General features: G+C 42.0%; 1 protein-coding gene across 1 annotated transcript; it reads right to left on the bottom strand.

The window, feature by feature from the left end:
* Positions 1–18,332: 18,332 nt before the first annotated feature.
* On the bottom strand, positions 18,333–24,290 carry LOC132210417 (TSC22 domain family protein 1-like). Its single transcript, XM_059650003.1, has 3 exons — positions 23,636–24,290; positions 21,613–23,527; positions 18,333–18,507 (listed from the first exon to the last, which is right to left on the bottom strand). Exons 1-3 carry the CDS (start codon positions 24,288–24,290, stop codon positions 18,333–18,335), a joined length of 2,745 nt encoding a protein of 914 aa, XP_059505986.1.
* Between the last annotated feature and the right edge of the window lie 715 nt (positions 24,291–25,005).

The following is a 25,005-nucleotide window of genomic DNA, read 5'->3' as shown; positions in this document are numbered from 1 at the left end:
ATCAATTTTACAGCTTAGCTGATGTCTTTCTTTAAAAATCCAATGCAAAACAAGCACTTTGGCAGTCACAACTACATTCAAATTCAGACTACAGCCCAGCACTCAAACTAATGCAACCGTAGAACGGTGACACAGGTCATCAAAAATCTACTCCAGGGGGTTCCAAAGTTAGAGTTAGTACCCCAAGGAGGCTCACGTTGAAATATTAAGCTGGCAAGTTCCAATGAAACAATGGCTACCATGGATCTTTGTTTAAATTAAAGCAGCTGCATTCCCGCTCAGACAGACCAATCCTCCCTCCCAAAGACCTCTAGCTTGCACTCAAACCTCAAAATTAGGACACAGTAATGCATGGGTCTATTCTATTTTCAGCCCTTGATACAAAAATGCATGATTCTGACAGAGCATGTCCGAAAGCCCATAATGAAAGTGTACTTTATGCAGTGCTGAAAACTTCCCAACTTGCCCAAAATGAGGGTGTCAAGGCAAAACCGTCACCTATGTTCAGGTAATATTTACCACTTGAGTACAGCAAAAGTCTGTGAAAGAATTCATTGTAGCAGCCTGATTCCCATTCCATTCTATATAAATCTCTGACTATTTCAGCTAATTTCAATACAGTGCACACATTCAATACATATTCCTTGGTTTCAAATAATGGGCACAGAGTGCCTTTGAAGCCTGAATGACAATCATGCATTAAAATATGCTTAGAAGATTGACACTAGGTGAATTATAGAATAAACATTAAATCAATCACCAGCAACCACTAACATGCACTTGCACTGTAGATTATAAAAGGTTACCTCTTCTATCTAAATCAGCATAAATCCTTAACTTCCAACTGAAATATGTGGCAATTTAGTTATTGTGAAGAAATATATTTAACTAAAAAAAGTAATTCTGTTTGGATTAATTTGGCGTAAAATTAAGTGGACTTCAAGCTGAGCACAGAACAAAAGTTGAGGGATATGAATAGATTATGTATCAAAATTATAGACCTGTACACACTTATAATTAACTTCCAAACCTACTTAGGAGCACAAAGGATATTGAAATTCTCTATCCAATTAAATTAAATCCCTCAATGACACGCTGTCACCCATACATTCACTTCTGTCTTGGATACTCAAGTTTCTGACTGCACGTAAGCAACTTCCAATGTTTCAGTGCTGTCAACCTGAAATAGCATCAGCAACTGGTGCAACATCTTTCAACAGCTATTAATCTCAAGTTCAAACTTCATGCCAAATATCTGATCCACCCTTACTCCTTCCCCTTCAATTCTGGTGTCATATTGGCCCCAAAGATTAGCTAACAACCTGACATCCACTTCATCAATGTAACTGTTTACTTTCATTACCATAATGTGGTCCAACCTGCCTCAGTTCATCTGCTGCTGAAAGCCTCATCCATGCTTTTTTAAAAATTATTTGTTCACTGGGTGTGGTTATTGCTGACAAGGTCAGAAATTATTAGCACTAACTGTCTTCACAAAAGGCTAATGAGCAATCACCTTGAATGACTGCAGTTACTGGGATGTGGGTGCACCCACAATGCTGTTGGTGGGGAGTTCCAGGACATTGCAATAGTGCTGATCAAAGAGGAATGAAATATCTTCAAGTCAGGAAGTTGCCTGACATTGATGGAACACTCAGGTGGTGATCTCACACCCTGGCTGCACTTGTTCTTCCAAGTGGCAGAGGTCACCGATTCAGAGAGCAATTTTGAAAATCAGTAACACTGTTGCAATGCATCTTGTAGATGGCGCACACTGCAATCATGGTGCAAAGATGGTAGCAGTAATCAATTTTTAAGCTTGTAGATAGCTTGTCAGTTAAGAAGGCTGTTTTGCCCAGCATTGTATTGAGCTGCATTCATTCAGGCAAGTGGAACGTAAGATATTACACTCCTGACTTGTGTTTTGTTGATGAAGAAGTGCTACTGGACGTTAAGAGATGGTGGCTGGACTGTTCCTTTAAGATGGTCATTGCCAGGAACTCATCAGGCCAGGCAACTTAATTCTAACACTAACATATCCAACCTCCGAACTTCAACTCAAGACACATTTCTGCTTATTCAATTCACATCCTTCCTTGTGCTCAATGACCTACATTGCTCCCCAGTCTAGTAATTTTCAAATCCCATCATTTCCTGATGTCTTCACATCGCTGCAAGCACCCAAAACCCAACAAATTTGAGATATTCTATTCCCTCAATTCTGACTTGCAATTTTAATCCGGCCACCATCAGTGGCAACATCTTTAGCTGCTGAGACTATAAGTTTTGCAATTCTTTCCCTAAACCTGCCCATCTCTTGTTCCTTATTTCAGATAATCCTCTGGGTGAGCTTTCAGTCCTGTGTTTCATTATCTGCTTTATTTCAGCATGAAATTTTGAAGCATTTTGGGACAGTGATACATTAAAGATGCAAAATAAACAAGTTGATTTTGTACTGTTACTCTCCCCACAAAGTGCTAAGAAAATCGATATTGGTATATTACTCTCTGGAAGAATCATGAATTCTGATAGCAAAGAGTGAAGAATGGAATCACTACTCCGAAATAATTGACTCTTAAATAAAACCACTTGCAACAAATCATATTTTGGGACAACTGAGCAAGAGATGCTGATAGTGCAAACAACAATAAATTTTTTTAATAAATTCTATGCACATCCTCAATGACAGAAGCGTGGCATGGTGCAGGCCATATTACAAGTTAAGACATAGAACATAACAGCACAGTACAGGCCCTTCGGCCCTCGATGTTGTGCCGACCTGTCATACCGATCTCAAGCCCATCTAACCTACACTATTCCATGTACGTCCATATACTTATCCAATGATGACTTAAATGTACCTAAAGTTGGCAAATCTACTACTGGTGCAGGCAAAGCGTTCCATTCCCTTACTACTCTCTGTGTAAAGAAACTACCTCTGACATCTGTCCTATATCTTTCACCCCTCAGTTTAAAGCTATGCCCCCTCGTGCTTGCCGTCACCAGCCCAGGAAAAAGTCTCTTCCTATCCACCCTATCTAACCCTCTGATTATTTTATATGTTTCAATTAAGTAACTTCTCAACCTTCTTCTCTCTAATTAAAACAGCCTCAAGTCCCTCAGCCTTTCCTCGTAAGACCTTCCCTCCATACCAGGCAACATCCTAGTAAATCTCCTCTGCACCCTTTCCAAAGCTTCCACATCCTTCTTGTAATGCGGTGACCAGAACTGTACGCAATACTCCAAGTGCGGCCGCACCAGAGTTTTGTACAGCTTCACCATAACCTCTTGGTTCCAGAACTCAATCCCTCTATTAATAAAAGCTAAAACACTGTATGCCTTCTTAACAGCCCTGTCAACCTGGGTGGCAACTTTCAAGGATCTGTGTACGTGGACACCGAGATCTCTCTGCTCATTTACACTACTAAGAATCTTACCATTAGCCCTGTACTTTGCCTTCCGGTTACTCCTACCATAGTGCATCACCTCACACTTGTGGTTACTCCTACCAAAGTGCATCACCTCACACTTGTAGTGACAGCCCCAAAGGCTGCAAGGGAAAATTAGTATATGTAGCCATTTAAAGATGTGGGGGTGATATTTGGAGGATATAAAGGACTTTTTTCTTAACAATTTCATTCATTGGAATAATTTTTAATATTTGCCAGCTTAAAGTCAGAGTTTGAAGAAGGGCAAGTGAGTGGCCAAAAAGTGTTTGCAGCTACCTTACACCCATGCATCATCCAATGCTTTCTGCATCAAACTGCTGGAGCACTTGATACACCAGAAGGGACTTCAAATTTAGCCAGTGGCAGCAAGTAATATGTTCCATTTTGGAAAATGCAACAAAGTGCATCTACATGGTCGAAGAGTACAAGTATCGTCCTCGCTGATCTAAATCCTTGGGATGTACAATTTGAGAGCAGATTGGTGGCTAGCACTGCAGCAAAACATAATCTAAATGACAACTGTGCTCTGCAGTTTGTTTGCAGGTGCGCATACTATAGTTGGCAATGCTCTGCAACTGGCATCCTGTCAGCCACAGGAAGGAGGAGCAGTTTGGCCTGTCATTAAAAGCAAGGTGCACCCGTGTTTGCACGTGTGGTCCAAGGTTTGCTTTTTCTAGCATATCAAACTACACTATCAAAATCACAAAATGTTGGCACCTCATGTTAGAAAATTTGCAATTGTAACAATATATAAAATCAACCAAAAATATTAACTTTAAAAAGCTTTCACCAGCTCATGAACTCCCATGTCCGTATTTCGAGTGCAAAAGTCGACAGGACAATAAAAGGGCAAGATTGGCACAAATTCTGCATTATGGTTTTATATCAGCTCAATGTATTGCTGCATTAAGGCCGTTGGTTTAACGCAATCTTAAATATAACTGATAGTACTAGCCTTAACAGAGGCACTTTCTCCATCCTTCTGAGCAGAGTGGGGTGTCAACCTAGAGAGAACAGAACCTGGAACACAGTATTACTTAAGTGCAGGAGCATGTTGCTGCTAAACCTCATTGATACGTCAATATTTTCCCAATTATAGCTGTGTCAGAGTGTAAATGGTTAGGCCAAGTGAAGATGCTCGTGTACTGGTAACTAAGGCAATGTGGCATTGACATTTCAACCAACCGTCTAATCGATGTTTCAGTTTTACACAGGAAGGCAGATGTGCTAGCACAAGCTTGATTTACTTTGGTGTGTTTCCCAGAACCAGCTTCACCAGGTGTACGGAAAAAAAAATTTTTTCAAGTGCCACTTCACCTAGAAAGGACAACAGATTTCTCAAACATCACATTCAGCAGAAACAAGCACTGGAAGCTCCAAATTGACTCCTAACCACAGTCAGAGAAAGCTGAAGGTATAGAGTTCTCCATGGTGGATAAGAACAAATGTGATTGGCAACTTGATAATAATACCACCTAAAACCTATGAACGCTCAAGCCTTCCAATCAGCAATGTCATGATCGGTTACAAGAAAATTAAAAAGTGAGGAATGAGTAGCTTCCATAGTTCCATTTCCTAACCCTAACCCTATCGCTATCACAGCTTTCATAGTTTGACTACTTTATACCTTGTAATTTGCCTTTGTCCAATATTCACAAAAAGCAGAAAACAGCAAAGGTTAAAAGTTGGGATGTGACAACTACTAACTGTCAGCATCAAAGTTCATGGGAAAAGAAAATGGATGACAAACTTCTACAACATCTGAACCTTCACCTAACTGGAGTAAACATGTCCGTACCTTGTACTACAAATTCCAGTCTATCAAACTGCTTATCCCACATCCAGTATTGGAAAAGTAGAAATTTCCACTGGCTAAATATCAGAAAGTCAATGCCATGGCCTCTGCTACAAGTTCTGCTCGTTACACCTTAACCCCAGCCTTCTCACTGCCCAAGCATGAACCAGACAGTTCACAGCCTGGTGTCACACTGGACCCAGGAACCAGCTTTGAAACTGATCCCCAAACCAAGATAATATTCTCAATATCAACACCTAACTTTCCTTTTGCACAAGCTCATCCGTTGTTGAAACTCACATCCTTGCTTTGTAACATCAAATCTAGACTATTCCCCAGGTACCACCACCCTGCAAGATCTGTTTTCATCCCATTCTAGTATCCAGAATTCCTGGTTTTAATCACCCCACTATTTAGACATGTGTTCAGAAGCCTTGACCCTAAATTCTCAGATTTCCCCTCTTTCCTCCTTCAAGATGTACCTTAAAACTAGAACACAAGTATCATGTCATGGACATTCACTGTTACAACACGCGATCAGGTTATATAACAAAACAAAGAACTGCAAATTCTGGAAATTTGATACAAAAACAGAAATTGCTGGAGAAACTCAGCAGGTCTGGCAGCATCTGTGAAAGGAAAGGTTAATTTGTTTGTCTTTTTAAGTCCCTTGAGCGTAATGAGGTGTTAAAGTAATTCACTTATTTTTGTTGATTATACCAGTCAATAAATACAGAAGGATGAAGGTAAGCAGGAAGCAAAAGCTAACATGAGAACTCCAAAAGGGGATCAACTTATAGATCCGAAAGGATATTCTCCAAACCTTCATGCACCAATTCTTCTACAAACAAACATCTCCCTACCTGATGGAATAGGTTCAACTTAGGGAGCGACCTACTGAAATTTTCTCAACTAACAGCAACACAAGAATATCCCTCTTTAAACAAGCATTTACTTTTCTCAAGCAGTTTTGCCACCTTTATAGATTTGTGTACAAACCCCAAGTGTTTCTGCTTCTGCACCCTATTCAAAATTGCACCATTTAGACTTCTCTAATACTCGCATTTCCAAGCAAAATTATTCATATTTCTACCTATTAAATTTAATTTGCCACGTGTCTGCCCATTTTTCCTATGTCTTTAAGAAATGTTATTAACTGCATTGCTTACTATATTCCTTCCGAGTTTCACTTCTATCCAGCGTGGGTCACTACTAGTCAACTTGAGCTAAATACAATGCACGCTGGCAATCTGAAGGAACAGAAAATAATGAAGTCATCTACTTGAAACATCAGGTCTGCTTCTTCCCATGAATACTACCCAAATGTTGCTTACCATTCGTTTTTTATTCACCACTTCAACAACTTAAACAATAATTCCCATTAAGGGGTGCATAGGTTCAAATCTTGGTTCCTGTGCTCTAAATTTCTGCTCAAGTCTACCCACAACCCACCCCACAAAATATACATCAACATCAATTAACCCTAGCAAGTGCTTTAGCAAAGGCATTATTTTGCAATATTGCTGCCCTATGAAAAGAAAACTGGAAAAGTAAACTTCCATCACACCCTAATTAGTGAAACATCTCTCATGGTTAACTGCATTTTCAGAACAACTCACTCCTTCAATCAAGCTGAATTAGGATAACAGACATTTTGGCAGCACTGCATGCTACTTATCCTTTGCAATATCTGAAGTGAGGATGGGCATGGTGTGGAGGCAGAGTGGGAGAGAGGAGACGGAAACACTGGAAAGATGGGCACAAGAAAATGAAGAAGGTACATCTTGCATCCTCACAACAACTGTTTTTTTTTTAGGTAAATGTAGCAGCCAGTTCGTACACAGCAACGGCCGACAAACAGCAGTGAGATGAATGGCCGGTGAATGTATTTTGCTGGACTGAGAGATGAGTGCTGCCCAGAAAAAGCCATTGTCTTCTTCTAATAGTTGCCATGGGATTAGTTACATCCAACTGAGCGGCGAGACAAGGTCATGGTTTGATATGCATTCCAAAACATTGCACTCCAGCCAATGCAGTACTTCAGCACTGAAATGGTGTGTCAACATAGATGATGCATTCAAGCCCTGGACATGGGACTGAATCAAAGAAAAAATGCAATGCAAGCCAACACAGAAGAAACAAAATATCAAACTACCATGAATCATTCAAGACTTTCACTGAGAGGTAGGTAAAGAGCATTAGTGGGCACCAACCTCCTTCACATTCTCTCTAATAAGTATGTGGTTTTGATAAGCAAAAAGACTTGTTTCTTTTATTATATGTATGACAGCTAACAAGCAGAACTTATTGCACAGAAATAATCTACAAATTTGTGCAGAGCTAAAAAAAGCTGCTGCACAAGATATAATAAAGTTTGCATAAATAATTCTAAGATGATGCACAAGGAATATATCAAATCAAAATTTAGTGACTAATTCAATGAAAAGCCACTACATTCAAATATGCAAGTGTCTGAATCTCTTTCTTTTACACTTTGATCAAAAATTTTTGCACTTTACATCTGATCACTTGAGCAAAAGCTGCAGTGCATTCATTCTTAGTCACAAAAATCAGATGATCAAACTGGCAACCTACAATTTACAAGAGTAGAAAAATATTTTATCACCAGTCCTCAGTTTACAACAATCTCAGTCTCCCGTGGTATTCAGGCATGCAAAGGATTGAGCGTGAGGCATAACAAAACTGCATTACTTGTGTCTAACTTTAGTTTCATGTTTAGAGACTGAGGCAGCAATTTCCAACTTCTGCAGTAATCTGAAGCATCCTTGTTTTATTTGGAGGGGAGGAGTTACAGTAAGAAGCAGGAAACATCAAACTCAACTGAGTGAGGTACTAATTCGTGTCCAATGAGGAAACTCAAGGAATATGGCACAGTCTGTAAAATTGCATCATTTCCCATATTGTACCTGGTATCCACAAAGTACCACAAAACAAGCTGCTGAGCATTTTAAGTATAGAAGCTATTTAAAGAAGGGAGAAAAGTCTTCTCAGAGACATGGATAACGCTTATCCCTCAACAAACAGGGGACACAAAAGAAATTAGAAAGCACCAGAGAAGCTCAGCAGTCTGGCAGCCTCAGTGGTGAAAGAAGTAAGAGTTATCATTGAATCTAATAGGATTCTTTAGAACAGGAGGCTCCAAAAGAAAAGTTACTGGACTTGAAACATTAACATCCTCATAGAGTAATCATAGAAACGCTACAGTGTGGAAACAGGTTCATCGGCCCAACAAGTCAACACCAACCCCAAGCATCCGACCCAGACCCATCCCACTAATCTACACATCACTGATGGCCAATCCACCTGGCCTGCACATCTTTGGACTGAGGGAGGAAACCCACACAGACACAGGGAGAATGTGCAAACTCCACACAGACACAGTCACCTGAGGGTGGAATTGAACCCAGGTCCCTGGCACTGCGAGACAGCTGTGCTAACCACTGAGCTACTGGGTCGCCCACATCCTCTTTCCACAAAGGCTGCCAGACCTGCTGTAATTATCCAGTGCTTTCTACTTTTCTTTCAGATTTCCAGCACCTGCAGTATTTTGCTTTTAACATTGGCCAAATGAACCGTTCAGTTACTTGACTGTCTTTTGGGGCAACTTGTGATAGCTAATTTACTTAAAGCATCTCCCTTATTCCAAGAGCAAGTGCATTTCAAAAACTGTCTATAAAGCACTTTGGGACGTACTGAAAGGGATAAATAATTGCAAGTCCCGTCTTTTTTAGTTACATACTTGACTCAAATTCAATCCATAGTCTGTGCTGAGTTAGTTTTTCCACTGAATACCGGTACTGGTTATCCAGGTTAAAGAAGAGGAAGATTCTTGATCATCTAGCCACCCACATACACAAAGTATACATGCAGGCATCAGTTGAGAATAGAAGCTGATTTGGGTGCAATGCCATATTCGTCATTAAGGTTCAAACATCAATAAGGGGACAGATTAGACACACCAAAACCTGCAAAGCTATTCTCAAATACAAAGCTTTCAAGTTGTCCGAGAAACTAACAAAATTCTTAAAACAGACCTTGCTTGGGCAGAACTGTTTCGCCTATGCTTGCAGGAAAAAGTGAATGGATTGTAAGTTAATCAAATTTTAACCAAAATAGCTCAAATACATCTAGCTGTAGGATTATATCTGCAAAGATTTTCTGACAGACTCGTCTTAAGATGTTAAAAAAAACTGTAAATTACTTTGGCACAAATGTATCAGAATTCGCAGTGCATTACCACTTTACTGGTTTAGCACAGGCAGAATTAAATCACTTCTCTAGATTGATGAGTAGCATCATACACCTAATTACTTACTAAATTCCTGAGATAAGGGTGTGGAAATGTCACTGAGCTTACTGCTAACAACATACCTCAACTGCCTTATGACACTACATTTGAGAAGATAGTTGATGCTCATTAAACTGTTTTGCTTGTACTTTGCCATGTTACTTTATTTTGACCAAAATAAATATTTTACTCACTCGAATTTGTGACTCTCCCATTAGCTAAGAGAGCATTCAGTGACTTGTTTATCATGGAGGCCATAGTAGCAAACTGAATGATAGCCCTGGCAGAAAGTAAAAGTGATTTGTTTCACTTAAGTATACTTAGCTACATCAGATAAAAATAAAACCACAGATGAGGTGTTAAAAACATCAAGAAGTGGTTACAAGCTTTGCCCAAAGGAAAGCTATTTTTAAACTTGGAACTCAAATATGCTACAGGCCATTGCACACATACCATCTTAACAACACAACACAAGCTCCAAATTCACAAACTGCCTCTACTGTCAGGTGCTCCACTGATACACTGCAGCATGGGACCAATTAATGCAAACTGGGGAATCTTAATCCTCAGCAAGCATACAGTACTCAACTAAGTGCAACTCAAGCAATAAATCTACTCAATGAACGCACACCTCTAAAATAGCAATGTTGCATGTGCAATGCTCCAACCAAAATGCAAGTATGATTGCACCAACAGTAAATGGTAGGCAAGGCTGAAGATGTAATGATTTTGATTTTCAAAAAGCCAATGAGAACGTAGTGAGCAACATACTCGTAGCTGTTGAATCAGAAGACCAATAGTACACTTAATGGCAAGCTGGGTACAAAGCAGAGGACTGTGGAGGTGATGGTTAAAGGACTACAAGACAGTAAAAGGAGATACCCAAGAAGGACCAAAGTTAAGAGCACAGTCTCTCGCTATTTATTCCAATAATGTGAATTCAGGAATCATAAATACAATTTCAAAATCTGTATACAATACCAAACAAGGGGAGGAGTTAATAAGGGTAAAATAATAGATTTGTAGGTTAGGCATGTAATCAGTACCCAAAATTCCAAAAGAATTGAGTGCAGTGTCTTTTTGTAGGAAAAATAAGGTGGCCACAAACACCTTCTGGGGTAAGAATTGCTGAAAACAAAAAGAAGAAAATATATTAGAAGCCAAAAGACAAGAAGGTCCGAAATTTTCACACATCGTACCATAAAGGGGCAAAGTCACTGCAGCATGAGGGGCCTGAAAACTACAGCACATGATCTGTGGCAAAATTAAAATACTTCCAGACCAAGTCAAATGAATGAAAATATGAAACATGCATTGTATTTTCCCTTCATACTACTGCCAAGGCTGTGAATTGATGCATCGTACTAAATCAAAGTGACTCCAGCATTTCAGTTTCTCATGCAGGAAGTATGTCGTACAGAATGAAGTTCAAACTAACAACACAATATGATCACACTGGATTATGCATATCAACAGCAATATCAACATATAAACAGCATTTATAAGGAGAAAAATATTGTCACCATCCATGAGCTAAGATTGTCATCTGAAAAGTATTCATTACTAGTGTGGAACACAACAGGTCAGGCAGCAGAGGAGCAAGAAAGTCAATGTTTCAGGTCAAATGAGTCCTGATGAAGGGTCCTGACCTGAAACAGTGGCTTTCCTACTCCTCTGATGCTGCCTGACCTCCCATGTTCCTACAGCTCCACACTATATTGACTCAGACTCCAGCATCTGCATTCTAGCTATCTCCATTCATTACTACATGCTTTGGTCTTAGCCATTCAAAGCAATTCAAAAAAGTTCAGATACCATTTTTCCTTGGTTCTTGATTTATTCTCTCCAAATTGAATACAAGTGCTTTTCCTAAATTATAATAATACACCAAGGTCACGTTCATCTTAAATTCTAACTGTATGATGCAATACAAAAAAAGATATGGATAAGCAGTTAATATTAAGAACAGCCCAAATGAATTTCTGCAGAGTTGATCATCTCTGTTCTCATTTGGCATTGCCTCACCACCCAGTTTTATTTGCATAATGGCAGCAGCAGTCAACATCTCAAAGGCCCAGAAATTTATTCATAGAAACTCAAAATTTGGCCACACTCTGCCTCCCTTTCTACTTATACAATTGATCTTCAGCAATACAGAGGATGTTTGAGAACTTTGTTGAAAACCAAGTGATTACAAGGTAGCCAAAGTTCTCCTGCTTAACAAAGGTGGGTGCAAAATCTGCTCCAGGTCCTCCAGACACAGGTTTCCTCCCACCCCCACCCACTCCCCCTCCAGACAAAGGATCTGCAACAGAAGGAACATTGAGAGCAAGGAGAGAAGGATGGAAATACATGCAAAGAGTTGTGAATGTTTTGCAAACACGAGGCTGGGCCTAAAATGGCAGATTTCTGATCTGCCAATATCATAATAGACAACAAGTGGACATTTCCCATTGCTGCAGATCTTGAAAAACAAGCAGCTAAATGGAGAAAAGGTTTCTGGGGGCAGAGGTACATAAACAGAAGTCAGTGCAGGTGCATGAGACCGGAAAACACTGCAAACATACTTGTGGAGCTCATTATCATGGATCCAATAACAGAAAGCAGTTGAATTAAACTTGTATACAACCTTGGTTAGACCAAACATGGATTAATGTGAAAGTCTGGTGTACAGCCTGAGACAGGTCTAATCAAGTTTTACGAGATTTAATACCAGCGCAGAGGTTATGCTAATCAGTCAACAGTGACTATGTACAGGAACCTTACTTCAGAAAAGGGCTAGAGGGGACAATTTTAGGGTATTTGGGAGGGTGTCTATTGAATAGGTGTTTTCAGTTTTTTTTGTGGGGGGGGATCCAGAATTAGATGCACATTCACTTCTGATACATGGGTGTTGCTGGCAGGTCCAGCATTTATTACCAACCCTAGCTGACCTTAAGGTGGTGGCGGTGAGCTGCCTCTTGCATCACTGCAGTCCACATGCTGTAAGTAGACCCACAGTGCCATTAGGGGCAGAACTCCAGGATTTTGACCCAGCGACATTCCATTAACAGCGATCTATTTCCACATCAGGATGGTCAGTAACTTGGAGAGGAACTTGAAGGTGGCAGTGTTCCCATGTATCTGCTGCCCTTGCCCTTCTAGATGGAAGTGGTCATGGATTTATAAAGTGCCATCTAAGGATCTTTTGCAAATTTCTGCAGCTCACTGCAGCACTGGAAGTTGGTGGTGGAGTGACAGAATGTTTGTGCATGTGATGCCAATCAAGCAGGCTGTTCTGCCCTGGATGGTGTCAAGCTTCTTGAATTAAGGACTGTAAATATATGACAGTCATTAAAAACTCTGAAGAATCTCCCTTAGTCAGCAAGACAACTGTAACTTGCTACCACAAGCAGATAAGGCAACTAGTATAGACATAATCAAGCAGAAGTTAAAAACACAGAAGGCAGAAAGAGACCACGTTCAAAGGGTTGAATAACAAAGGGGGGAGGCAGCAACGTCAGCATGGGCCCATTGAACCAAAAGTCTCTCCTTGTGCTGTAGTAAGTTAATGTGAACTGAATTTCATAGGAAAAAGTCAAGTTCCATAAAGCTTTCAACTGTCAGTCACGTGCCATTGATCTGATTTTTGACAGTACAAACGTTCCACCAATGAACAAGCTTACACATTAATGCAACTTCCAACTACCAAAGTAATTAGATATAGACAAGATTATTAAATGTTGAGAGCACCTTCTATTACACCAGGCTGATGCAATGAAAATAGCAATAGTCAGGACTCAGGAGTTCCACATATACTAATAGCAAGTCAAAAGTACTGCTATTACTGAAGAGATTTACAACACCACCCACCAAATTGAACACAAGTATTACTACACAATGTTTACTACCACTGGCAACCAATTGGTAAGGATGAACTATATTTTTATCTGTTTGAATAACAATTCCACCATATTCAGAGATAACAAAGTGTAGAGCTGGATGAACACAGCAGGCCAAGCAGCATCTTCGGAGCAGAAGAGCTGACGTTTCGGGCCTAGACCCTTCGTTATTTTCTGATGAAGGGTCTAGGCCCGAAACGTCAGCTCTTCTGCTCCTCTGATGCTGCTTGGCCTGCTGTGTTCATCCAGCTCTACACTTTGTTATCTCAGATTCTCCAGCATCTGCAGTTCCTACTATCTCTGATACCATATTCAGAGAACTGAGTTTACCTATATTATACAATCTGCAGCTGATTGAACACAATTAATATGAATGCAATAGGTTGAGAAATTCAAGAATTATACCAATAGAAAAGAAAATAAATTGGTTATGGCTGCCCTGTCATAAATCCAAGGCCTGTCAACAGAAGCTGGTTTCTGGGATACAAACTATGCAAACCACACATGCAGTTGCCATACACTATAGCGTTTTAAAGAGCAGGCCTTAATTTGCACCATATTCAAATTTAACCCACTAATAAACACAGTTTTGTACTTAATAGACTTTTTGCTGTCAAGCTTGGGACATTGTCATTTATGAGTGTCTGGCAAACAAAAATGTTACCACATTCTCTGGTAGAATGCTACGCTCTCAGTCAAATTCAGATAAGTGGCCACATATACATACACACTTCTCCAATTCCATGGGTGCACATGCCCAAATATTGAAGGAACAGCGAGAGGCCCAAACATGAAGAACAGCTTCGCTGGAGTCGGGGGGGGGAGGGAGAAAGCATACAGATGGGGACAACATCTCCAGAAGATGAATACAGGAAATTAAAGTAGGATGGGGAGGTGAGGAAGGGGTATTAGGGGGAACGAGTTCAGCATTAACAACATGAGGATGTTTGTGCAACTACTCAACTCCTGAAACAAACAAAGTGACTAAGTTAACACCAAATACAAGCCTCTGTAAAAGAGGACTCAAATTGTCTCTGCCATTGACATTTGATAAAGTAATTTAACAAAGCTGTCGTAATCCACGAAATTTAGCAGAATCAGCCAGTGGAAATCCTGCACCTACAAACGCACTACTGTAATATTAACATTCAGAAGACAATAATATTTCAACAAAACATTCTAAGAGAAGGGAGAAGCCTCACAAACCAACTTCAAGGGTTGGTTCATACTCACGTAAGCTGCAGCGGTATCAACTGTGCAAAGGATACAGCATTCCCAGTTGGAGGTAATCAACCTGGGCTCTTGTGGTCTACATACAGCATCACCAGAGAATACATGTATCAGGTCAGTATTTCACTCAGCTACAAACTTCCCAGGTTCAAGTTTATCAGTTCATGTCAATCAGACCTGACCAACCTCATATTCACCACTTATCCCCAATAAATTCCCATTCTCCAAAATTCAACTGCCTGCACAAATCCTACGCATCCATCTGTGCTTGCTGACCTATGCTAACTTCCAAGTTCTCCAATTTAAATTTCTTGTCCTTTTGTTCAAATACTTTCACAACCTCATCCCTATCTCTGCAACCTTCCCAGCTCAGAGCTCCTCATCTCCAAATTCCTCCACACTACCACCAGCTGCTGTGTCTTAAATAATCCAAGGCTCAAGACCTGGAATGCCCTCCTTCAATGCATGCCCTTGTTCCCCATTACCTATCCCACCCACTTTTAACCCAGTTCTTTGACCAAGGTATTGTTTACTCTGAAGTGTTTTCTTGTTTGGTTTAGTGTGATTCTGTTTGCCTGCCAAGTTTAACATTTCACTCAAGCACTCATGGCATCTGCCTGGGTTAAAAGATGCTCTTAAATGCCAGCAGCTGTCGTTGGCCCAACTAAATCTGTGGATTGGCAATATTTTCTTCTGCAAAATACCCCTAAAACACTCCCTCCCCACCTCCCAAATTATTACATAATTATGAAGCTGGTTTTGACACATCCAATAATCTGTAGCATTGAACATGCATGCAATTATACGAGGAAACTGACTTCCACTGAGCATCCAATAACTAGAACTTTGAGTGTGGTCCAGGACTGGCTGACTGATTAATCCATGCTCATTATTAAAATGCCCAAAAGATTGCCAACCACGTCAGCACAAAAATCAAACTTCCTTCAGCAGAGCAAGGGACAAAGCCTCTCTTGCAATCTACTTTTACTTCATGGTTTATACTTGCACAAATTCTTAACTGATGTCTTTTGATCCATCAGCACTTATGTTGACATTAAAATCCCAGCACAATGAACTTCTATGGAGGTAAGAGGCAAACTACAACACTCATAACATTTCCCAGAAGATAGATCTGGCCTTCAATAGTGAAGTGAAAATTCAATTCTTGGATGAAAACGTAACTCTTACAATGAGCAAGACATTAGGAACAAGCTAATGACATATAAAAATATGCTAGGGACCAATAAAAGATTGAATTGTTGACATTGGTTACAAATACTGCACTAAATAAAACTGGTGTAATGTAAAGTGAAGGATAGATGTGATCTCAGTCTTCATGAGATTACATTCAAGATTAGGGAAATATTGGTTGCGCTCATCCCTCACACTCAAAGCTCTGCGAAGGATATCCTAATATATACATCAGCCAACCAATTATCTTATTCTTGGCAACCTGGATTGGCTTATACTCTCCAATTTTTGTTTTACTGTTGCTAAATAACTAACTTGGTAACAGTGGAGCCAAGAAGGGTTTTAACTTCCCAAGAAGTATTTTCACTCTGAAATTGATCAAGATCTTTCAATAAACCTTTCTCCTTCTTGAAGTAGCACCATCCTTAATTTCCATTTTGCGACCAACTCTTTCCAAAGTGACCAAGTTCTATACTTCCAGCTTAGCTAAACCTGAAATGCTCTACTAACCAACCCCAGATGCCACTGAACAATTTCTAAGCCAAATTGTTAGTTCCTCCTCGAAGGCTATGAAAGAAGGGAAGTGCTTATAATAACACAGAAGCCCCATGCAGCAAAAGGGAAATCTAAATGAGAGAAAATGCACAAAGAAAAAGGGGGATAGCAGATTAAACAGTTAGAGACAAGATTAAATGAGATTCAGGTAAAAGATAAACAAAAGTGGAAGATGAAGAGAGGAAGAAGAAGAAAATTAGCCACTTAGACTTATCGGAAAGCATTTTATTTAACCTATGAACCCCAGGCAAAATTATTTATAAAATTGCTTGAGGTAAACAAATTTGCAAGTGATGTCTTTATAGGTTAATACTTACGCAAAATAAATCTAGTCTGTCAAACCAGAGTCAGAAATTTGTTTTGAGATATATACCGTCAAAGTCAATGTCACATGCCTAGCTATTTGCATTTGAGCTAAATTTAAGGATTGCACTAACAATCGCATCAATTTCTAATATTTCATCAAGTTAATTTCTCAGTAACTGTAATTCTATCTTAATTTTCACTTCCATTAGCTGCAAAGGCGTGATTTTCAAGCTTAGGTAATAGCAAGAGATACGCACTGTTCATTTTTTAGTCAGTAACGTAGAAACAGGAAAAGAAAGGTAAGTCATTCAGCACATCTAGCCTGCTCTGCTATTTGTGAACCTCTAACTCAAAGCCATATTTGGGCTTTCTACATACACGTTGACAATGACAACTTTATCCACTAGAAATCTACTTCCTTCTTAAATATATTCAGTGACATTGCCATCACAGCCTTTTACCATCCAGCATGTCACAGGTTCACCACCATCAGTAAAGAAATTTCTCATCAGTCCAAAATGGCCTACCATATATCCTGTAACCACAACTCCTTGTTCTGGACACCCCTAATTCACGCATCATCTATGCATTCAGTCTGTCCGGCCCTGACAGAACTGTATATATTTTAACGAGACACCCTCATTCTTCCAAATGTCTACTCACATGACAAACCTCTTACTCCAGCAGTCAGCTGAATCTTCACTGCACTCCCTCAATGGCAACTACATCTTTTCTTGAGTAAGGAGAACAATGCTGCATATATTACTTCAGATGGCTTCACCAGCCGTACAACCACAACATGCTCTGGCGCCTCTTCTCAAACACTCTTGCAATGAAGGCCAACACGTCATTTGCAGTCCTAAATGCTTGCTGCACCTGTATGTTTGCTTTCAAAGACCAGTGTAAAAGGACTCTCGGGTTTCTTTGTACAATCTACAAGCTATTACATTTAAATAATAATATCATTGTTTCTCCTACCAAAGTAGTCAACTTTACATTTATCTACGTTATATTGCATCTGCCAACACACTCAACTTGTCTAAATTGCCCTGAAGCATCTTTACATTTTCCTTACAATTCATTCACTTAATTTTTTTGGGCCATTAGCAAACTTAGAATATATTACACTCAACTCCCTCATCAAAAATCTTTGATATGCATTGTTGATAGAACAGGACCAAATACTGATCCCTATGGTACTCTGCTTGTCACGGCCTTCCACTCATAACAACTTTCCTGTTTTCTCTCTACTAACCAATTCTCAATTGATGCCAGCATATCGCCATCAATCCCATATGCTCAATTTTGCAAAATAACCTCTTATGGAACTTTATGAAAACTTTTCTAAAATTTCCAAATACAATATGCTCACTGGTTCTTCCACATCTGTTGTGTCCTCAAAATAAAAATCCATAGATTTATCAAACGTGATTTTCCTTTCACAATTTAGTGGCTTTGTGTAATACCTATAATAGACTCTAGCATTTTCCTTACTAGGTGACATTAGGCTAACTGGTCTATAATTTCTAGTTTCAGTGGGATTACATTTACACTGCACTCCCCTAGGGCTGTTCAGAAATCTACAGAATTTTTAAAGATAATAAGCAATGCATCCACTATTTCTTAGCTGCCTCCTTTAGTACTCTGAGACGTACGTTATCAGGCCCTATGGATTTATAGCCTTCACACCCATTTCTTCTTTCAAGCATTCCTTGTTTATTAATTTTCTTCAATGTCTCCTTGCTAAAAGACTTGGCTTCCTTAACATCTCTGGTAAGTCTTCCATGTTGTCTTCAGAGAAGATAGGGCAAATCTAGTTGTTTAATTACTCCATTTCCTTGTTCTTCATTTTCAATCCTCCCATTTCAATTTGTACGGCACCAGCATTTGTCTTCATTATTATCTTTTTCACAATTTTTAAAGTTCTTACTGCCCACTATATTTCCTTTCAAGTTCTCTCATATTCTCTTTTCCCCCCTCCTCAATCAACCTCTTGGCCTTGATGAATTCTAAACTGCTCCCAGTCTTCAGGCTTGCTATCTTTCCAGGCAACTTTGAACAACTCCTCTTGGATCTAATGCCATCCTTAATTCATCTTGTTAATCATGGTTGGGCCACTGTTCTGGTTGTGTCGCTTTGCCTGGAAGGAATGCATAATTGCCACACTCGCTCCTCAAATATTAACCATATGGTCCACTATCATGAACTTACTCTAACACACCCAACTCATCAGTCATAGCTTCGGAGACTTTCTTTAGATTTTAAATTCCTGTTTTGGATTGGGCTACTTCACTTTCTATCGCAAAGAAGAATCTCCTAATATTGTGGTCACTTTTTCTGAAAGGACTTCTCATAAAATTAATGAACCCCTTTTCACTGCACAAAACTCAGTCTGCAACAGCCTGCCAATTTGGTTTTTCAATGTCTAAGAGTCTATTCCTTATACACATTCTAGGAATTCACAGAAATATTGTGTGTTACCAATACCTCAAAGGGTTTTCTTTAGGAGTTGTGAATCACATACAGTTCACATTATTTCAAGTACCTTTAAATTCCTGAAACAGGGCAAATGTCTAGACGTACTAGGACTTAACTCGAACACTGCAAAGCTCTTAAAAAGTAGTTTTCCTTCTTTCCAAGCCTGCCCAAAAGGAATCCAATTTCTATCAAAATAAAAGATGGATCATTATACATTCCAAAACATTCTACAGGGAGAAAGAGGTGAAAATTCACATGAGTCCACGTTGCTAGTTCCTTTGTCAGAACTTTAAGGTTAAGAGTGAACTAAAGATTAAAATAATTAGAGGGGTGGGAACGGGCTGGAGAGAGAAAAGGAAATGAGGCACTTATCATGTTAATCATGATTATAGTGAAGGTAAACAAATCCCACATATCACTACAAACTAGTATAAACTTTTACATATCAGAACAGGAAAGATTTGACGCTTGTTGCGGAGATCCCAAAATCAGTTTCCATTTCTAAGCAGGGCAATGAACAGTGGTATCTGAAAACTTACAAATTCCCTTATCAGTCTGCACAACCCCCATCTCCACCCCACTGGGCAGCGATTTATGCTGGGATGATGTTTTGCAGCCTTCAAACAGAATTCCCCAATTCAAGTGAATCCAAGAAATTGAAGGGGTAGGCATGAAAGAGACACCATAACCCTGCTGTGCTGTCTAATACAACAGTCTCCAGGAGAGTTGACTGAACAGAAACAGAATGAACTCTTGGGTGATTCCCACATTCTCAATAGCCCAGTAACACCAATGCCTTAACTACTGCTCAGATAAGATCCATTAGCTCTAATGTTACCAAGAGACCGATTCACGCTACCCGAGTGCCATATCTAACAGTACACATATCTATCTAGTCAACAAAAAAAGGGGGTCTTTCCAGCTACTTTAACATTCTGAAATTTAATTTGCACTCTCTCTTTAAAAGTAAAGCCTCAAGATCTCCCAAAACATGTATTTGCTAGTCCAAATGGGAATATTTTAAAGGTCATGGGGGTTCATGTGCAAATACAGGCAGACTTCATTTGTGCATAATTCACTCATATCAAACATATTCAACAAATATTGAAAGAATGGAATTACAACTTACATTGTAATATTTTAGTTTTTAATATACTGAGGTTGTTTTAGATACCTAGATCAAAATATGTACTGTAATTCCAGTAGCAAACATGCAAAATGAAACAGATACTGGTAATTCACAAAAAAAAACAAAGGAAAAGACTGTATTCATATACCAGGAGCTTTCAGTTCACACTATCTTTGGCAGTCATCTTTTTATCTGAATCCATCAACCATCTGTTAAACATTTGTATAAACCTTGGCACGGGGCATCTTTTTGGCAGCCGTTCCATGCCAAACTCTAATGAAAGGGAGATGGGACGAAGTCCCCTGTTCTGAGTGCTATAGCATTACACTATTTCAAAGCAACGCTGGAGAGATAAGCCAAACAACCGGCTGATTCAGTACGCAGCATTCAGCTCATATTCTGCACGGGTCAAATGTCATGTCCTAAACTATTTTGAGTACAATGCCTGTAAGGCAATGTTTTCCTTTTTAATCCTAATTTTGATGAAAAAACATTCTCTGCAAATTGGCAACTATGAATACAAAAATTTGCTCTTTAATGGCAGTGCTCCATGCAAAGCAAATTAATTGGACAGTATTAAGCACAGAGTATCATTCAGTGGCACAAGTGCAAAGGTGAACAGCTCTCACTGAACAAGATGAATTTAAACTTTCAGAACTTAAACCATTCCACTGAAGGAATACGTCAGCTGTGCATGATCTCTTGGTATATCCTGCTGTTTTTCAACTTTTTCTCCATTTTCCTACCTCACACCATCAACTGCAATGTGGTGAATGTCTGACAACTAATCCTTAGCACAAAGTCTGCAAGAATAAGGGAAGATTATAAGCCTTTCTTCTGTGTTTTAAAATTACATAAATAAGAATTTAATGTTCATGTTTTGACTGTGTCATAGAGGCTTTTACATTCTTATTCACTCTTTGGTTACATTATCATCTTAGTTGCAGAACTTCAGAGGTTACTTTTATACAGTAGCAGTTAATTTAAGAATCTGCAAAAAAGTTAGGTCTACAGAAGAGTAAGAGAAGCCATGCTGACTTGGGGTTATGTCAAGTGTGCAGTTAAGAAGCTCAAAAGAAAATTTTTAAATAAACACAGGCATGTTGGAATTGCCACTTGAAAACATATGACCGTTTGAAACATATGAACAAGTCACAATTCAAATAATTATAAGTTCAAAATGCATCAAAAATGAATCACACTAGATTCCTGTAAAAGTATGTGACATTCGAACACGGATCTTACACTATTTTGTTAACAAAGAACACACAGCCAAAGCCTACCCTTACCTGTCATCTTCACCATCCACAGGTTGCATGGACAATGGTAAGGTCTTTAAAGGAAGCAGCGATGCAGAAGCAGGTAGGTTGGCGCTGCTGGCAATTTCCTGAACCAGAGCAGAGGCTGCACTCAGTACGCTTTCTCCAATAGCTACCTGTTCTACATGCAGAGCTGGCTGGTCTGCAGGTCGCCGTGAATCTTCCACTGCATTCAACAGTGACTGGATGGGAGTAGAGTAGTGGGCAGAGCCAGGCACCATTTTCTGTGGTCCTGCCTGTACCACAGGGAGGCTTGCATTTGCTGGTACAGAAGGCTGGCTGGCTTTCTGGATCAAACTGTTCTGCACGGAGGTCTGCGTAGTGGTTTGCTGCGGAACAGCGTTTGCAGGTGCAGTTGGTATACTAGTAGACACATTGGATCCAACATTGGGAAGGTTGGTATTAACAGTAGATGGTGTAGAACTTATTCCAGTTATCGTCTGATTGTTCACACTTTGAATAATACACTCGACCCCTTGACCTTGTGGTTGCGATGGCAATTGCTGTTTTGGTGGTGCCACAGTTACCTGCTGCACAAGCCCTGATATGCTTGCCTGCTGCTGTACCATCCCACCCTGCAGAGGCTGCCCTAGCTGCTGTGCTGGAGCAGCTGGAGGAGCACTTGGTTGCAAACCGATCGGCGTTGACTTGTTAATTGATGGTGGACAAGACTGTTGTAGCAAAGAGATTGTATTCCCTTGCTGACCGGTTACCAGCTGCCCATTGGCAGCACCAGTAGGTGGCATCTTTGCTGAAACATGTCCTCCAGGCTGACCTGGTGTCTGTCCAGATTGTGCTTGTGCTAAAACAGGCTGTGCTTGGCCTTGAACATGTTGTGGTTGGCCGGATGGTGCAGCTGCTACTCCAAGCCCACTACTGCTCTGCTGCATGGGCTGCGCAGAGGGCTGCATTTGAGGGTGCTGCACATATTCTGTGATGCCAGCACTTGTATTTGATGACATAATATGTTGTGTTGTCATCTGTGAAGCTGGCTGTTGCTGAGGATACGATAGTTGCTGTGGCTGGGACCCAGCTGACAGGGTCTGCGAAGGCTGCTGTTGCTGAGAATACGGTAATTGCTGTTGAATTGGGGTCTGCTGAACACCACTGATTCCTGCTCGACCAGAGAGGGGAGCACTTGGCTTCTGCTGCGAATGTATAACATCTTGGGAATGCAGCTGGGCCTGTGAGAGTTGTGGCTGGGAAACACTCTGTGCCAGAGGGCCACCACTGCTAAAATCCAACTGCTGACTACACAGTGCTTGAAAGGCTTGCTGCTGAGGGGCAGGCATCAACCCCGGCTCCCCATTACCAGCGGCTTCAATGTAATAACCCACTGCACTCAAGGTGCTGCTTACCGAATTCCCGCCACCGGTACTCTGCCCGTCCAGATTTGCATCAGTGACAGAAGCTTGCTTTACACTATCCAGCATCCTGTTCACGGAGGCGCCTTCGGTGAGAACAGTGACGTTTTCTTTGTCATAGAACTCAGTGCAAACCCAACGACCCTTCTTGTAAGGTTCAGTGCTAGAATCCAGTTTCACCACTCTGAACCTGGAGCTGCCAGCTGCTGGCTGTGTTACCGCCGCAGTGGTGGAAGCCACAGTACTGGACGCAGCCCCGATAATGCCGGTGGTACCACCCACAACACTAGCACTGGCACCAACACTAGTCCCACCAACGCTCGCGTTGCTCCCCATGCCACTTACAGTTCTAGCATTCGCCACCGTGCCAATGTTGGAAGCCAGAGGCACCGGTGCCCCAACCGAACCACTCACTAATCCGGGCATGGGCGCTCCTGTGCCATTTTTCTCCACGCTTGCGGTCACGTTGCCAGGAGGGCCCATCCCCGCTCCTGAAGGGGCAGCGCTGGCCATCCCAGGGCCTGCCAGCATGGCAGGGTGGTGGTGGTGTAGGGGATGGTGGTGGTGTTGGTGGTGGTGGCTTGGGTGGTGGTGGTGAGCCGGGGGCGGATGGAGGCCGTGGATGCTGCCGTTGAAGAGAGCCGGCTGGTGGGGAGGCAGGCGAGGCTGGTTGGGAGACACGGCGCTGGGGGTCTCGGCGTCGCCCACGTTGTTGAGGGTCTCCTCGGACGAGCTGCGCTCCGGCTCGTAGTCGGTGGCCCGGGAGACGTCGAGGATCTCGGAAGACGAGAGGTCCTCGGTGTGAGACTCGTCCATGTCGTCGTAGCTCTCGGTGTCCTCGGCGATGCTGTTGTTGGAGCCGGCGTTGTTCTGCGCCGGGGTCACGCTGGTGATCTGGAAGCCGCTCTTCTTCTTCATCTGGGCCCCGGCCATCGAGCCGGGGCCGGCGGGGGCGATAGCAGCGGCGGCGGCAGGAGAAAGAGGTACGGTCCCGGCTCCGTGGAGGCTGAGAGTCTGCGGCGGGGCCGGCACCGAGCCGGCACCGGTCCCGGAGCACGCCGCCAGGGCCGGCGAGCGCAGAGCGTCGTCCGTGTGCGGGCGCGTCGGAGCCGGCTGACCCATCAGGCTGCCCAGCGAGGCCCCGCCGGAGCCTGGGCCTGGGCCCGGGCCCGGCGCGGCGGCGGCCGGTGGAGGAGGCGGCGGCGGCGGGTGGTTAGTGCCGCTCCGCCGGGGGTAGAGCGGGTGCGCCATCTTCCTGTCCGCCGCGCTCTCCGACTGGTGCATCATGGCATTGGGGAATGGGAGGGGAGGGAAAGGAAAGAGGGGCGGGGAGAGAGGGAGACAACAAAAAAATACTTTCTTTTTTTCAAAAAAAAGACCCTCCCAAAAATAAATGGCACAGCTCAGCCATCCAGCCCACCGCCCAAAGTGAATGCGACAAGGAGGTGGGTGGGTGTGTGTGGGGTGGGGGAGTGGGAGTGGGAGTGGGAATGAGAGCCGGATCTGTCAAGCCGGCTGGTACCCAGGGGAAAAGGAGCACCGGCCGGTGTGTGTGTGTGTGTGTGTGTGTCTGTGGGCTCACCGCACCCCCTCCCCACGCTTCTCCACTCCACCCCACCCCTACCCCCACCCCAAAAACACACACCTACCCCACCCCCCTCCCCAAAAACACACACCTACCCCTCCCCCCACCCCAAAAACACACACCTACCCCTACCCCTACCCCCACCCCAAAAACACACACCTACCCCTCCCCCCTCCCCAAAAACACACACCTACCCCTACCCCCTCCCCAAAAACACACACCTACCCCTACCCCCAAAACACACACCTACCCCTCCCCCCTCCCCAAAAACACACACCTACCCCTACCCCCTCCCCCTCCCCAAAAACACACACCTACCCCTACCCCCTCCCCAAAAACACACACCTACCCCTACCCCCTCCCCCTCCCCAAAAACACACACCTACACCCTCCCCCTCCCCCTCCCCAAAAACA

This window comes from Stegostoma tigrinum, chromosome 12 (genome assembly GCF_030684315.1).
Source record: "Stegostoma tigrinum isolate sSteTig4 chromosome 12, sSteTig4.hap1, whole genome shotgun sequence".
In the NCBI taxonomy this organism is placed as follows: domain Eukaryota; kingdom Metazoa; phylum Chordata; class Chondrichthyes; order Orectolobiformes; family Stegostomatidae; genus Stegostoma; species Stegostoma tigrinum.
Note: the sequence above shows the minus strand (reverse complement) of the source record. Positions and strands in the feature narration are given on the sequence as shown.

Coding starts and splice junctions, on each gene's coding strand:
- LOC132210417 (XM_059650003.1), bottom strand. CDS start 24,290: ATGCACCAGTCGGAGAGCGCGGCGGACAGGAAGATGGCGCACCCGCTC. Junction 23,528..23,635: donor CCAGCCGGCTCTCTTCAACG/GCAGCATCCACG, acceptor CCATGCTGGCAG/GCCCTGGGATGGCCAGCGCT. Junction 18,508..21,612: donor GTGGATGGTGAAGATGACAG/GTAAGGGTAGGC, acceptor TCTTCTCTGAAG/ACAACATGGAAGACTTACCA.